This window comes from Epinephelus moara, chromosome 8 (assembly GCF_006386435.1).
Source record: "Epinephelus moara isolate mb chromosome 8, YSFRI_EMoa_1.0, whole genome shotgun sequence".
NCBI lineage: Eukaryota > Metazoa > Chordata > Actinopteri > Perciformes > Serranidae > Epinephelus > Epinephelus moara.
This window is the reverse complement of record NC_065513.1, coordinates 41,590,294-41,607,868: the sequence shown is the minus strand read 5'-3', so window position 1 is coordinate 41,607,868 and position 17,575 is coordinate 41,590,294. Positions and strand designations below refer to the sequence as shown.

Sequence of the window (17,575 nt, the reverse complement as noted above, 5' to 3'; positions counted from 1 at the left end):
AATACGGACTACTGCTGCCTGCTGGTATAGAGAGCAATTTCCTCTCAAACAGGTACAGAACTTACATGCTACTTGGCTGTTGTCTGTTCTCTTTGGGGTGCGTTCAAGTGCAACTTTTTGGCCAAGAAATAAAGCAATGCAACAGTCGGCCTTTGTCGCCACTAGTTCTTCGATGTTGGTCTGGTGTGTCTGGGCTTTAACATGAAACAGAAAAAAATATCTTGCATATAATAACTTGGAAATACCTAGAAAAGGCAGCATAACATCAACCACAGAACTGGCTAAAATCATATGTAAGAGCATCTGAAACTATAAAATAATAACATACCCGAAAACATTGGGATGCTGAGAAGAAAACCAAGACTTTCTCAAGCAGAAGAGGCCAATTATTTCCAGTTAAATTTGATTTGCTGAAGTTTCTTTGTTTGTAAACTGAAGACTCATTTCTTCAACAATACTTCATAACTTCAGTACTTGTGGCCTCGCGGTTATTCTACATACCACAAAACCTCAGTTTTGGGTACCATTGTTGCATGTCATACTTCTTTCTCATCCCATGTTTCCTGTAAATAATCTCAAGAAGTGCTTCACATCCTTTCTTTCTCGTCCCAATTATAACCTCTTCTTCCATTTTTTTCTCCAGTGTTTGCTTCTCTGAGGTTTTTGAGGAAATAAATCCTCTCTTCCTCTGCCCCCTGGCTCTTATTTGCTTTCCTACAACTTCCCTAATCTACACTGGTTATTATGAAGTCACAGGAATATTTTGTTCCATCTCTGGTTGCCTTATTCTGCCTCTGACTCTTGGCCTATTTTCTTTAATTTGCCTGTAATTGTTGATGATGTGGATTTGAGGCTGTTGTACTTTACTCTTCAAGCGTTGGGGGCTAAATCAGTCTGCCAGCAGACTTTTCTGTCGTTTTATGATCTCTGTTTTTGGTTTGGTCTGAGGTTCAGAGACTGAGCTCATTTTTGGATGCCGTCTCCTCTCAGGACAGTGTCTCTCCTTTTTTGTGAGCATTTCGTAGAGACTGAATTGGTACCGATGTTGCAGAAGTCCCACTTCTTCCTGAGCTGCCACTCCTCCATCTTCCGGATGATGTGTGTGTGCGTGTGTGTGTGTGGGAAACATCAGGTTTAACTTAATTTTCAGCTGTCGGAAATTATGTTTGGTTGAGGCATTTTTCTGTTTGAAACACATTAATTTGGTTCAGCATGATCAAATTGTTGCCCACGGGACAAATGCATGGTAGAGGACACGCACAATGTCGGCCTTTGTACTCGTTTTTCTTCTGCAGGCGTTATCATGTCAGCCCTCTGTCCTCTGTTTATGTGAGCTCTGTTCAGCTGGAGTGAGAGCAGCTCAGTGTCTGTCTACTGTCACTGCGTCCTGCTGCTGGGCTGCGTTCACAGCACACAGCTCAAGTGTTGCTTGTATCTAGTCTTTTATTTCTGGATGAGTCAAGTCTCTTTGTGAGAGAGGTTCTTAATCTGCATGTGGATCCCGATCTGTATCACAATACACGATATAACAATGTTGAAGTCCACCTCCAGACAAGTATGTCAAAATGTTCTGCTATTATTAATATTTTGTTTAACATGGTTTTACCATATGAGCAGTGAAAGAGCAGATGTTGACGTTATTGTTAGAGGAAACATCGGAGAGACTAAGCCATACATGTTTGAGCCTCAGTCAGCACCAGACTAAGGGTGCTTTCACACCTGCCCTGTTTAGTTCGGTTCAGTCGAACCCAAGTTCATTTGCCCCCTCAGCAATCACACTCAGGTGCGCACCAAAGCAACCAGACTGAGACCTTCTTGAAGAGGTGGTCTTGGTCCGGTTACAAATGAACTCTGGTGCGGTTGGTTTGTGGTGAGAAGGTGTTCCAACCTGGATGTGAACCAACTGCAGTCACATGACACATTGTTTGGGTTAAACATGAGCATGTTACAGTCCTGGAGGATTTTTAATGTGCACCTCCTCCTGTACTGCCTTAATATGCACATTCAGCACATCTTTTATTTGTTTGTTGTGTATTTTAGCTTGTTAGCGACGATATCTGCTACGATGCTACAGTGTGCCCACATTGTCACATTGTTATTATGTAAATATATACCAGATCAGAACTGAAACAGCCTGAAACCATGCAGGTTTTTTTTGTTGACAGCTTAGATTTGAGTCTCATGTGAGAGGCAAAAGTCAGTTTGTATAATCAGCTGCAGTACGAACGCAGCCAGAAAACAGCTTCACTTCTCTCAGCCTCCTCCTGCACAAACAGTAAAACACATGAGAATAAAAAGAGAGAACAATAGAGATGCAAAGGTTGCAGGTGAGATTAAAAACAAACGGCGGAGGGCCTTTAAAAACGCCCGAGGCTGAAAGAGAGTGTCGGTACGAGCTCCTCCTCCTCCTCTGAGCTGCTGGCAGAGCGTCACTGGATTTGAGGAGTGTGAGGTTTCCATGGAGTCTGAACAAAGCCATCTGGACTGAGGAATGTGGTTTGGGAACGCTCCCCGTTACACACTGGAGGACCAATAGTGTGGGGGTCCTGATAAGAGCTGAGAGAGGGAGTGTGTGTGTGATTTCGTGTTTGTACTCTTCTGAGATCCTCACTTGTTTCCAGGCATAGATGGATAAAGGAAAATCTTCATTTTCACCTCTCTTCACCTCTTCAGAGGGTTAGATTAGGATTCGACTTTCAAGATTTCCAGCGTGATTTATGGTTTTTGTTTTTGGTGTTTTTAATCTCTTTCTTGTGAAATCTCCCAGTGCTTCACTGCATTTGTTGCTTTTTTGGGTGAAGCACGCGCAGACCTTTAAATCATGTCTTCTGGATAGATTAGCATTAGTAGACAGTCTAGCTGTGGAGTTTTCCTGTAAACAAAAACTATGTTTACATTCAGAGCAAAACACATCATGGGTATCCTCAAGGAGTGTGTTCCCATCCTCATAAAAACATTTACAAACCTGATTATTTAAGTATCTTAAATAAATCCAGCATTGTTTACAATCATGTTTACTGGCTCCCACTTACTCTGCTCTTTCCTACCTCTGCTGGTGCATTGCAACATATTTTGGCGTCTTATAAGCGGGATATATAGTTGTGTGCAGACCCTACGCCATATCCCACGCCGTTGTAAGCATGTATACTTGTGCGGTGGTGTGTCTGTGTCACTCTGCAGTTACACCTTCAAAACACTAGCCAGCGGGGGAGGTTTCTGTGAAGTGCTGTAAAGTTTAGTTGATTCAAAACACACATTAAACACACATTAAACATGGCTTAATAGAGACATTTTCAAACACAAGTACACAAATCAGCTTCACTATAACTCGCAGGATTCACAGACAAACACTTGTCTTTATCTGGACACATTTTTCCCACAAATACAACATGCTAACATTATTAGCACAAGTCTATGGCGTTTTACATTGCATAAATTAGCCTAGCAGCTAGCGATCTTTTCCTCTTCTCATATTAAACCAGGGACAACAGCAACATTTAACAAAGGTAACTCTACAAAATTTGGCTCCATTACAACTCACAAGGTTCACTGACAAAACAACTGTCTTATACTAAACACGTTTTCCAAACAAATACAACATGCTAATGTTCAGCCAGGATAAATCTCACACAAGACTTAAAAAGCTATTTTTGTGGAGGCTTTATTGTCTTCACAATTTATTGTTTCTTATCTGTGAAATTAAAGTAAACAAAAGCTTTGTTTCCACTGAGGGAAATGGTTTCAGCTTACAGAAGTAGATAGGAGGTCTGTGTCACAGCGACATGTAGCTACATTTCTTGGGAGGTGCAGATCAACCCACGTAGGTTACGACGTAGCTGCGGCGCTGATTCAGTGCAGAAGTATAAATGCCACATTACAGTCACCTGTAGATTTGTGGAATAGTGTTACACCATTGGCAGGACTGTGTATTGCGTCACTCGTGTGTCATAAGATGCAAGTACCCGAGTCCTTGTGTCGTCTCCCAAATCTGCATCCAAAGATTATTAGCTGATCCATGCTGCTCTGATTGAAACCAGGCGATTCTCAGAGTTTTGAAATGCCTGTAATTTAATAATTAAGCCTTAAACACATTGGGCTATTTTTATTTTTGATTTTAGCTTTGCTGAACTTCAGTTCTTCAAGTAAAGTGGTGTTCAAAACTGAGCCCCAAACCCCTAAATATTTTACTTTATAGGATATTAAATGGAGAAAAGCATTAAAGCTTTCTTTGAGAGGTTGTAGCCAGCAAGTGTTTAGTATTTTTACATGTTAGTGAGTAATCGGTTACTAGAACTTTCAGCAAATGATCAATTAAAACCTAAAAAACACTGAAATTTAAGCAACCCTGTGCCACATCAATATTTTGTATTCATCGTCTGTAACAGTCTGCCATTACATTTAATACAATACCCACAAAATATAACAAGATAATAATAAACTGTATTTAAAACACAGTTACAAAGTGCTTTGTATGATTGAGCCAGAAAATATTTGCGGACTGCGAATAAAATTAGCCAGTTAAAATAAAACAAATAAATGGAAGAAATGTGTTGTGCTAGCTTTCAGAAAAAGTTTTTAAAACTGATTTAAAAGATGTCACTAATTCTGCAGTGGCCACCAAAAATGTGCTCAAGGAAAGAGGTTTAATTTTATGTGACAGTCATAACTATTCAGTATTTTAGTAGTAAAACTGAGGTTTCATTGTACAACCAAAAGTGGAAGTAGCTAAACTCTGGCTAATATTTCTTATGAAATGTGTTTCTCTGAAAAATCATCAAAGAAAGAGAAAGAAGGAAACACAAGTGTTGGAAATCACACAACACACTGTGAAGGGTTGGTGGATAATGGTGAATGAGATGATGGGGGAGGGGAGTGTGAGGAGCAGCTGCTGCTGGTTAGCACTATAGATTGTATGTGTTGTTGTTGTACATGTGTCATTAGCACCTTCTGTCTCACACCATAACTCAAACTGCTTCACGTGCTCAGTGAATGAAATTGACTGAAATTAAAGTTACTGATGTGAAAATGATGTAAATAATAATCGAAATAACATTGAAATAAAACTGAGAGCAATTGATTCATCACCTCTTTTTGTGAGCATCAGTTTGATCAGTCAATCAAAGAGTCGACCTCCAACACTTTGTTCTAGACCATGATGTCTCTTCAGCTCAAGGCCAGATTGCCATTAATGTCAGTGAATATTTATGTTCCCCAAAGGATGCATCCTAATGTTTTTGCTGATCCCATCTCTTTCCCTGAAGCACTACCATCAGGTTAAAGTATCTATTTGTACATAAAGAAATATTTAAATCTAATGGGTAGAGTGGCAGGAAGTTCAGATGAGCCCTCTTCATTTTGAGGCATGTCATATGTTTTTGTTCCCTGATCTGATCCAAGGTTCTTGGATGTCGATAATCATTTTCCTGTTGATGATAATGTCACAAAACACTTTTCTCTTTCATCCTCTGCACATCAAATATTGTCAGTATTTTCTGGAACAGTTTGAAATCACTTCTGTTTTTCATTTTTTATTTCTACTGCCACTGTTAATATGAGGAACGTGTTTAAACCCTGTCACCTTTGTCTTTGCGAAGGGGGAAATCATCTACAGATAGTGCAGTATGTATTAATTATTAGGTTTTCATTTTTAAAACAGGCAGACAAAAAGCCCCGCCAGTTATTTGATTTTATAACCAGCAATAATAAAAAGTCATGGGAGTTGAGTGTTTGTAAATTGCACACAGTCTTGACAACGCAGCACTACCTGTATATAAATGTAAGGTATTTAAATTTACTTTTTATATTGTCACTTTATTTTTTATATACTTTTACGTCTGTTTACCTTCATTTTGTAGTTACTGTCTAACACAAGTAATGCATTATTTTATACTTTACACGTTATATTTTATCCAAAGATTTCAACCTTTATAGCGTGATTTTCTCTTTTTATCCATATTCAATGAGCATCATTAGAGAGAGCTTGAGAGCTAAGGCTGCATTCATACTAATATAGAGAGTTTAGTAATTATCTTTATTTGATGTCATGCTTTCCACCATGAGGTTTCGCTCACATTTTCCTTCCGACAAACATGTATACAGCACTTTTATGAATAAGATAGAATATACTTTACTAACTTAAAAACATGTAAACATCAGTATAATCACATATACTACATGTAAGACATAAGACAATTAGTGCTACATTTACACCTAGCGTCCACACCATTGTCTGTAAATATAATGTATGTAGCCACTGTGACATCACCCATTGGTGTATGGACTCCCATTTTAAAGCCTTGAATTTGGTGTTTCAGTCGTCGCCATCTTGTTTTTTTTTGTTTTGTTTTGGGGGGTTTTTGAGCCAGAAGTGACCATATTTCGTGAGAGGCTGGCACTGTGGAGGAGCGAGGGGTTGATCTGACTGAGAAGCTGAGGACACTATTGTCAGACAGCCCGTCATTCAAAGTGGCCCGCCCATAATTATGTGTAACGTTAAGCCTTAATAAAACATGAACGGATGACTTATATAGATTAAGGGGTAAAGTGGCTGTAGAGACCAAAACATTTTTTGTACCAGGCTGTAAACATGTTAATTTCTGCTGTTAAGTTGGACATTCTACCTCTTGGGTTGCATTTTAGTCTGGATGGGCGTAAACGGAGACTTTTTGAAACAATGACGCAGAAACCCTTGTTCACTCTTTCAAGTCCAAGTCCAGTTCAGGCGTGTTAGTATGGACGGAGATTATTTCTGATACGATCTAATCATCTAATGACAAGTTCAGAGGTTACCTAGTTAGACTTAGGGAGCATTAAGGCCGTTCTTTTGCTTAACTTGATGTTCCAAAGTAGCGCCAATACAAACATCTCTTCATCATTTCTCTTTCACCTTCCATTTTGAAACACAGTCCCACCATGGAGCTCTGCATCTGTGATTTATATGTGCTGGAATTAAGGAGGCGTCATGCAGTTTAAGTGACTCCAGAAACATTTGGCTGTTTGGTTGGTCTCCCTTTTCTCAGCATGTCGTTGGACAGAATCCAATTTGAGTTTCTAAATGAGCTGTTTGCAATTTTCAAAGGAGAAAAACACAACTTTTTCTCTTTGACAAACGTTCACACAAATGATGGTGCTCTTTGATGGGGTGGTGTTTAACTAAAATGTTTGGTTGACAGACTGATGATCATTCACAGAACAGCGTAGGTTCTCATGATGTAGGAATAATGAAGAGTAATGTGTGTCAGGAGTATTTTCTCCCCATAATTGGTAAGTAGCGTTTTTTCGAAGCGACTTCAAACGTCCTTTGGTTTTTGGACGTCTCCCAGTTTTACCACCAAAGACGCTCATAATTGACTACAAATGACACAGAAGAATGACTTCTCCTCTCAGTGAAAAACTCATTTTCAGCCATGTTTTTAGACTGACATATCTCAAGAACTATTTGATAAATAACCCTTAAAGTTCTTTGGTGATTCCCGGACTTTGAGATGTTGTGATTTTGAGTGTAATGCCTTGAAAACTATTTGATACATCTCCATTATTTTTTGATGCACACATTCATGTTCCCCTTCAGATTATTTGTAATAACTTTGTTGATCTCTTACTTTTTCATCTTGCCCCATCTCCTCTGGTTTATGACCAAATACTTAAGAGTTTAGTCTACAAAGGTCAAATCTGGCTCATGATAGGATGCTGGTTGGCCCACCCAGCATTTTATAATTCACAATGTAAATAAATTGATTCACACTGGGAATTTTTGTTGGATATAAATAAGGTGCCAGAATGTTGATTTTGTCGATAAAATGTAAGAAAATGTGTGAAAAAGGCTGATTGCAATTTTCTAAAGCTCAAGGTGACATCTTAAAACCAACAGTGAAAAACCCAAATACACGCAGTTTACTATCTCATAAGACAAGAAAAGCTGGAAATCCCCGTAAGCTGGGAAGCTGGAGTTAGGTAATGGTTGGCTTTTTCTCTTGAAAAATGATCATCTTTCTGATGTCGATTAGTTGAGCAACAGTGCTGTCTGATATTACAGATGACACATAGGGCTGCAGAAAATCAGATTTAGATGTGAGTCTGGTTGTGGCAACACAACACATGTCCCAAGTGACATATTAAACAAATTAAGTTGTCTCACAAGTCTACTTTCTCCTCCTAATGTTGCATGCTTCGGTGTTTCTATGACATTTCTGCTCCAGTCACATCAGCTTTTGTTTTCAGAAACAAACAGGTCAGTGACCCGTCTGTTTGTCTTTACACCTACAGCTGTGTTCCCACCCGTCAGCCAGGATGTATGGATACTTAAAGGTTTTCCACTGGCATTTTCTGACCAGGCAAAGTGTGTTTTCACAGAAGTCTGTTGACCATTGTAAACTGTTTCCTTGACAGTTCGTCTTGTCGGTGAAGCAGGAGGGAAAATCCTGAGAGCCACACTAGTTTACATGTCGCAAAGGTTGTTTCATCAGCGACTTTGAGGTCGCTTGGTGGGTCCTGTTGACAAAATGTCAGCAGTTCACTATCCTCAAAATAAAATACAGCATCTATACCTACAGAAACAGCCAATGTAAGGCTAAGCTGAAACTGTGACCGTGTGTCAGAAGTCATGGGAATCAGTTCTGTAATTCAGTTAGTTTTGGAAAAACTTGCTCAGAACATGTTTTCTCAGTGTTGCTCTGATAAATCTGATCCTCAGTGGACATACTGATCATGGGGCTGTGAGACTGGGGATGACATAACTGGAAAAAATGTGTTGTTCTGAACTCAGAGAGTATAACTAATCGAAAATATAACATGCCAAGTCTTGAGAACATTTGTGTTTGACCTAAATGTCAGGAAAACAGTCCTAGTCTATACATGAATACACTCTTTAGGTTGTTGCGATTTTACGTAACATGTTTCAGTGTCATTGTTAGTTAAATCGCCTCAGCAAGCAGCAAAATGAATCATACTATCATTAACCCAAGTCTTCTACTCAAGAAGTGAGGCGTAAGCAGAAACAGAAAGGCTTTTTGGAAATAAATAATTAATTGGAAGCACCACAATGCAGAAACTGTTCATCACAGAGATTTATGTGTTCCTGCTGTTCTTTTCTGTCGTCTTACAGACAGGAGGTTCATGAGAACTGTGTTCGCTGGAGGAAGAGGTTCACTTTTGTGTCCAAGATGAGTGCCAACCCTCACACCGGAGTCCTGGATCCTTCTGTCTGCAGGGTGTCAGTCAGGAAGGTACGACTCTCAAAATATCTTGGAGATTAACTACATCAATACAATGTCTTTAACAGTTTGATTTAAACCAGAATACCAGTAACAGAAAACTACACTCCTGTTGACTCAGAACATTCAGTCATGCAGATGTAAGCCCCTTGTACACTGGCTGGTCAAGGCGGAAATATCAGGCCGTTATTCCACCTTAGTGTTCTGTATAAAAGGTACAATCATGGAATACGGAGGCAGAGTTGTCTCGCCTCTGACCCGGGAGGTCTGTGTAAATGGGACAGCCAGCACGATAGGATCATGGGGTGTAACGTTTTGACGATGTATCATGTGTACAACACATCACAGGAGATTTATGAAGTAGCTGTTAGCAGTTAGTGGCTAACTCGAAGAAGAAGAACAACAGCTGAAAATGTCTGCACATTTGGAAAACAATAAGATACGGGAGCTCCATACCTTCCGATCAGAGGACGAGATTAGCCACCATGGAATGCCATTTTTACTGTTAATAAAACGCTGCCAACGCGCATGGCTGACGCTGTCATGTTACATGTCACGCCTGTCATGCCTCTTTTGTTTCCCCCGATGCCGGCATGCTGTCTAAAATCACGCACTGCAGTGGAAAGACGCCGGCGATGTTTGATTCTGCGTAAAAGTGCAAAGGAGGCATCAAGAAGGGACTTCATAGCAGCCTCATAGCGCGATCTCTGTGTAAGAAGGGCCACAGACTTGTTTTACTTGAACGCTGTCAGTATTTGCTTTTTTGAAGGTTAGTTTTACCCAAAAAGTGATTGTTGACTCATCCTACTCAATCAATGAAAAGCAAACATTTTGCAGACAGTGTCGGCCAATACCAAAGTTTATCTCCTGTGTAGGAGATAATATTTTAGGCTGAATTAGGCTGTTTTGCCCTCTCAAGTGACTGGAGTGCACTGGTGCACTGACGAGGGAGTGAGTAAGCAAGAGAGGAGACATTTATTCATGTTTTTTTGTTGTTTTTTACACCAGCATTTTGTTGCCAATGTCTCCGTGCAGTATGCACCCTCTCCCCAGCAGTGCCCGGCTGCGATGGATAATGCAGCCCAAAGCTCCTGCTTAGCCCTTTCAGCCCCGTGTGATTTGCACGGGAGATCACTCCGACACAAGCAACAGCGGCTCTGACTTTGCTCATTTCATCAAATGGATGTATGCAGGCTTTCAGAGCATTACTCAATGCGTGTGTTTAATGGACGGCTGAATTAGCAGGCTAATCTGACAAGGCCCTCCTCTCGACATAATGTCTGCCACTTAGTTCAATTCACCCGGAATATACACTGCTCTAATACGTATGTGTGTGCGCCCAGCACAGCAACTGCCTGGGTATGCACAGAAGCTGCGGTGAACACACGGTGACTGCCCATTGTTCTGATGGCCCACATTAGTCCGAAAAGGGCACCCATTGGACCCAAAGCCTATTTTAAGAGTGCAGAAAGAAAGCATTCCTTTATTAATCCCTTGAGGGGAAATTTAGTTTTTTGACTCATTGTTATTTTTCAGATTATACACACGCAAGCCTGAAAACAGACACACACAAACAGGACCTTTACACAAACATTAGTGGATAAATGTCAGAGCAAGGGGGACTGTCAATGGACAGGCGTCCGAGCAGTTGGGGGTTCGGTGCCTTGCTTGAAGGCACCTCAGTGGTACCCAGGAGCATCTCTGGCACTTCTCCAACCAGCAGTCCACATTCCATGTTTCGTCCGTACAGTGACTTTAACCACTGACCCTCTGTTTCCCAAGCTAAGTCCCCATGGACTGTGCTACTGCCGCCCTCCTCTGACAAGTCCTGTTTGTCTGAAAATGTACATTTGGTAGAAAAATGGTACATGTTTGGACGAAAGGTGAAAAATCTTTGTATTTCTAGATTAAATATAACCATTGTTTTAGTGGTGTTTTCTTGGTTTCTCCAAGCAAGGTATAATTCGGTAATAAAACTACAATACTGACACCAGACATATAGAACTGCATCCACTAACACACGTGATAAGCCAAGGGCACTGTACAGACTGTTTCAGGAGGCTTGGAGACGTTCTCACACAAATGTCTTGAGGATATTTCAGTTCAGACTTGATGCTAAAATCTCCCATGTGAACGCCGCCTCGGTGCCATGCTCGGAGGAACCATGAGTGTGGTCTCAGCCTGTAATTTTAACTCTCCCGTCGGGAGCCCTGTAATTGGAGGCCACTGTAATATGAAGTTGGATCAGCTCAGATCACCAGGTTCATAACTGTCTTCCTGTTTTCCCCCTGCAGGAACTCAAAGGAGGAAAAGCATATACGAAGGTAAGAGCCTGTCTGCCTCTCGGGTCGCCTCACCTCTCACGTTCATAAACACATAGAAGCAGTTACAGATGAGCTCTCTGTAAACCTTAATGTCACGTTATGTAAATATTAGCATTTCTCACACTCGCAGGGCGTGACGATAAATCAAAAACCTGTCTTGCTTGAGTTCACATTTGTCCGGAATCTGCAGCACATCCTGCCAACACCTCTCTAACCGTAACTGGACGAGCCCCGGACAAATGAGTCACGTCTCGTGAATGAAATTACAAGGTCAAACCACTCGTGAAGACACTTTGTTGATTCGTGGACGTTGTTGCCCGACAGGAACCGTTTCCTCTGTTTTCGCCCGTTCCCTATTTAGGTTTTCCTTTGGGCTAAATATACCCAGCTTCCCTCCTTAGAAGTTGGCTTCCTTTAAATACACACCTATGAAAACAGAAGCTCCTAAAGAAAAGGGAAACCTGGAGGATGAAGAATGGGGACCTTTAGCTCGAGAGAGCAGCAGAGTTGATTTAAAACAACACTGTGAATGCAGCTCAGACAAAGGCAGTTTCCACACAGTGAGAAGATGTGAGGTTTGTTCTAGAGGTTAAGGTCATGTAGACAGAGTCCTTATCTATGTAATCTGGGGCTGTGTTGAAATCCCCAACCTATACGTGTAGGTTGGACTCTAAACATACAGCAAATGTCACATACTTGGACCACTACAACTTTTATAGACGCTAAGAATAATGGTGGCTTCAAATTCAACTCATGAGGTCGTATTTTAGACACAGAAAGTTGAGTTCAGGGTGCTTTTAATCGTCAGGTGGTTTCAGGATTTAAGGGGCCTGATTGCCCTGATTTGTGACGCCTGTCTCAGTCAATTTAAAAGCCAAGTCGTCCTGGGGAAGGCAGTTTGCCCAAGCATTAGTCTTTATTTGTTGAAATAAATGTGTCAGAGGTTAGAGTGGGAAGCTTTCCTATTCTTTTGTTTTTTATGTCTGCTAGCAAGCCAGCACCTGATTTAGAAAAGGTGCCCATCTTCCCTCAGGTTTTAGTTCTATTATTTGTTTAAAAAAAGTGCAAGTTTCCCATTAGAATAAGTTCTGTTAGAATATAAATAAGAATACACAAGAATCTCCACTAATTAAATTGGAAGACTACATTTTAGCATTCAGCGGTAAATGAAATCTGCTCTGATAACCTGTATAGATTTTTTATTAATGTTTTTTTTTTTTATGTCAAATTTATTTTATATTAAAGGAACAATGTGTAAGATTTAGGGGGTTAAGTGGCATGGCAGTGAGGATTAGATAGAATTCCTTCAGTGTTCATTGTCCAGGAGGTTTTTACCAGGAGCTGAATTATCCGCAGATGTCTGTTCCTCTCCAAAACAAACGTTGCCGCTGATTTAAACCAGTAAGCAGTTTCATTTTACAAATCAGTGTTTATTCTATACCCTTTGGCATGACAGAGATAAGATGTTAGCCCAGCACCTGCTAACATGTGCTCACCTTTTTCTCTGCTAACTTAAGATCCAGACGTTCAGGACGTTTTTACCGGGTTGGGGTTACTTTTGTGCCCTTTTTTTAAGCCAGCTTTCATAAGCGCGGCAGAAGCTTGCATCTGAGGTTGCTAAGCAGCATTAACAAGCACCGTATCCTGAGTGCAGAGCTGATCTTCCAGGAGCTGTTTATAAGTGTGTAGGCCAATCGTCCGTGGGAAGGATGTAAAGCTCTGGGTAGCCCTGCACCAAAATGCAGACTGATATTCATGGAAGAAGGGAAAGATACCTGTCGGCTGTGATTGGTTGTACCTTGTCACATGACATGCGGTGTGAGCTGCTGCGTTCCAAAAGTTGAGGTTGGTTAAGTTGGCCCAAAAAACACGGCATGAGTACGGCCCGTAACTATGTTGGCCGACATGAAAACACTAATGTCCCTATCTAGATCCAGTGTTTGGTTTGTCTGTTCTGGGCTACTATAGAAACACGGCAGCGCGACATTGAGATCTCCATAAACAAAGACCCGCTCCCTCTGTAGATATAAACAGCTCATTCCAAGCTAAAGAAAACACAATACTTTTTATTTTCATGGATTATACACTATATACAAACCTACTTTATATATTATATTCCATTTCTGCCAATATATGCCCCTGAATCCTACACTGGACCTCTTTAACTAGAGGATAACCCCTTGACATGCACCATCTGGATCCCAAGGGGGTCCTCAGGCACAAAAATATGGAGGTTAACAGACATTTAAGCAAAAATCCAACAACACAATCAACATAGCAATGAACAAGAACATACAAATAAGGGCTGCCCCACAATCCCAAACCACACGTCTGTGTCATTTGCAAAGAGTTAACAGGAAATACAATTAAATTAACACTCCCGGAGAAAATACATTATGTTAAAGTACCGAGTCGACATATAATCTGTAACATGTAGTAAATAAAAAAACAAGAACATTTGAGGTAAGCAAGCACATTCGTAATAAGTCAGAGACCAAATTATTAGCAGTCTGAATGTTCTCATTTTCCCTGTTACTTTAAAAAACGAACTGCATCTTTCATTATGAGACCTGCTGTCTTGCTACCTTCCCATTGTGAGCACGGACTGGGTGTGAACAGGACCATTTCCCATTAGGTGTGCCTCAGATTCTGAGGAGTTGTTTCCAGCAGGGAGACCAACATTAGTCCTGCTCTGGACTTCCTCTCATGCTTTGATTAATTGAGGTCACAGAGACTGAGACAAGTTAAATCACCACATGCTAACAATACACCTGCTCACTCAGTGCAGCTCTGGATATTATCAGCTGACTGTTTAAAACATAGCATGTAATTGCGTTTTTGTGTTCATCAAAGCTGTTTTAAAAATACAGGCTTCACTCTTCATCTGATGTCTGTTGAGATGGACGTGTGGTTTTTACACCCTGTCATACATTAAAACTTCAGAAGCCTGTGACGTCTTAAACGTCGTGACGTTGCTCGGTGTGCTTAAATGATGGTGTCGAAAAAATCTCTCATGCCAAAAATAAAGACCAGCGCACCCCTCCATTAGCGAATCTAGAATAAACTCTGCTCTTCTTCCTCCTCGCCCTCAGCTGGGCTTCACAGACCTCAACATGGCGGAGTTTGCGGGTTCTGGCTCCACTGTGCGCTGCTGTCTCCTGGAGGGATACGACACCAAGAACACACGGCAGGACAACTCCATACTGAAGGCAAGTGACTCGCAAACGTGTCAAGTTTGTAAAAAACACTTTTTATTTTTAAGCACAGTGAATTTCTGGCTCAGAGCTTTTATTTTGAAGTAGTGTTTCCTGTGGTAGAGTGAGTGACCAATGGACAGCTACTTGACAGAGGCAGCAAACTAGCTCAACGACACGGCCAAATGCAAGTATGACGCCGAACCAGTGGTTTAAAACACCATCAGAACAAGAGGACATTAATATGGGACTGTCTTATTTTAGCCCGTGCCCTCATGGCTTAAACAAGAATGTTATTGTGTCATAAATTTTATGCCTGGAGGAAGCGCAATCATTAACTCTGAGACTTTGACCTTTGACTTTTGACCTTTTCAGTGATTGCTTCCACTCCACAAATTTAGTCAGGAGCGGTCAGAGTGGAAAGGTGTAGGATCAATGGTCCCTTTGTCATGTAAAACTGGCGACTTCTGTTCAAGTGCTTTGGTTTTTCTGTCAGAATTAAAAATATTTTAGTAGTTGAGAGCTGAAACTAGGAGTCAGTTGGTCAGTTTGCCAATCTACAGATAATTGATCTGCAGTTCTTTGGTAAACAACCCCTCATTTCGGTTTCTCAGTTGTGAGGATTTTGCTGCTTTTCCTTGTTTAAAGTGACAGTAAACTGAAAATTTCCGGGGTGTTTAGACTGTCAGTGGAACAAAACAAAATTTTAAGAACATCACTTTGGGTTTCAGGATATTGTGATGAGCATTTTCCATAATTCTCTGATCATTTTATTGACTTAAATGATTGATTGAGATCGAAAATGATCAGTTGCAGCTTCCAGGAGGAGTTCAGTTTCCTTTAACCTTTTTACCTTTAATTTGTCTGTGTTTTAAAACAACACTGTTCACAGGAGACGCTCTGAAATACTAATTAAACTATCTTCAGTGCCTGCAATGAATAATTCCAGTTACAAGTCATGCTGATTAATTTAGTTAATTTTAATCTTCTTATCATGCCATGAAAATTTAGTTTTCGAGAGCAGTTTTTGATGGAAGCAGATAACAAAAAACTGTAAATGTAAATGTCAGTGATTTCTTTTTACTATTGAATCTGCAATTAATCTGCAGATTTTTCTGTTTAGTAAGTGTTTAATTTATAAAATGCAGAAAAATGACAGAGAACCAATGAAATGTTTTGTCTGACCGACAGCCCCAAACTCAAATATATTTAATTTACTATCATATAAGACAGAGAAAGGGGTAAAATCCTGACAGCGAAGAACCTGGAACAAGATTATATTTAGCATTTCTGCTTAAAAACCGACTGAAACTATTAATTGGTTATCAAAATAGTTGCTGATTAACTTTTATTTCGATCAGGAAACGTGTCACATCTCATTTCTGGCAGCCTTTTCTTTGTGTTTTCTTCTGCTCACCTGTTTGTTTTTATTCAACAGATAATAAAACATTTCGTAAACCAATCCATGAATCTGCACTGCACAGGAAACGTCCACTTTGGATGCAACTATTAGGATGTTTTCTTTTCATATAGATAAAGTTAAGATATGATGATTAGTCCATTCACTAATTAGCCAATCTTCAGAATGAATCAACCAAGTTCCAGTTTCTCAGTTGTGAGGATTTGCTGCGTCTCTTTGTCTAATGTAATGAAAACAAAAGTAAGTAAACGAATAAATAAAAATAATGTGGAAATTAGATGGGAAAGGAAATAAAACAGATAAATTATCAATTTATGTCCCATTTTATTAAGAGCTTTATTTATTTTTAATATTAGTTTTGGAACATCTAATAGCATATTGATTCATTTATTGAGTCATTAATCAATCAATTAATTTATTTATTTTTATTTTGGAAGCTTCCCTTCTTCCATCCTGATAATAAACTGTATATTTTTGGTTTTGTTCTGATGGTTGGACAAAAAAAAGGAATTTGAAGACTAAAGATTTTAGGAAAATCACAATTTTCCTGACAAAGACCAAAGGATTGATCGATTTATTGTCTGCGGATTTGTCCAAAATTAAAACATGTTAAGTGCAACCAAAACAACAACAAAAAAAATTCCCATTTATTCATCAGTGCTGATCACAAAGATATGAACTTCTCATGCAGCTCAATCAGTTCAGTGTCCCTGTATGTGAGGGATGTTCTGGTTTTCTCACTCTGCAGTGCCATCCAGAGGTCATCCACACAAACTGCTCTGTAAAACAGAGCCAAGACAGTCACGAGTCTTTGTGTCATCTCATTCCTCTGGAAGACTTAACGTTTTGTGCGTAACTCAGACGTCAGTGAGCTTACTGGGAATTTACTCCCAGCTTTTCCAGTGCATCTTTATCATCGCTCAAGCAGCCAACAGACGAAACATTTTGATTGCTGCTTCTCGGTAATGACAATATACGTCAGTCACACTGTTAACCTTTGATTTCAGATTTCTGTCTGTTAGCTGAGGTGATTGGTGATAATCACCATTATCATCCTGAGGTAGTGCAGTGTCACTAAGTAAATTTACTTAAGTACTGTACTTCTGAGTTACTTGTACTGTGCTGTAAAATAATTTTAAAAACTCAACATTAATGTCTCTTTCCAGAATTCATGACCTGGTTACTCAAGAAAATCCACAGACTTTGTTGTGAGCAGTTTCATGTAGGAACTATTTTCTTTTGCACCTTTGCTTAAGATTTTGAATGTAGGACTTTTACTTGTAACAGAGTATTTTTACACTGTTGTATTTCTAATTTCACTGAAGTAAAAGATCAGAGTACGTCTTCCACATCTACGTCTTTCCCCCTGTGATAAGGACAAGGACCCACAAAACTGTGGGAGAGTAAGGGGAAATGTTTTATCCA

The 17,575-nt window shown here is 40.0% G+C and overlaps 1 protein-coding gene across 1 annotated transcript in view; it reads left to right on the top strand.

Moving 5' to 3' along the window:
* The window catches only part of eeig1a (estrogen-induced osteoclastogenesis regulator 1a), a 49,786-nt gene that overhangs the window by 20,653 nt on the left and 11,558 nt on the right, over positions 1–17,575 (top strand). The window contains exons 3-5 of the mRNA XM_050050891.1: positions 9,104–9,224; positions 11,507–11,536; positions 14,629–14,745. Coding sequence (XP_049906848.1) covers positions 9,104–9,224; positions 11,507–11,536; positions 14,629–14,745 — 268 coding nt within the window. The remainder of the gene's footprint in view (positions 1–9,103; positions 9,225–11,506; positions 11,537–14,628; positions 14,746–17,575) is intronic.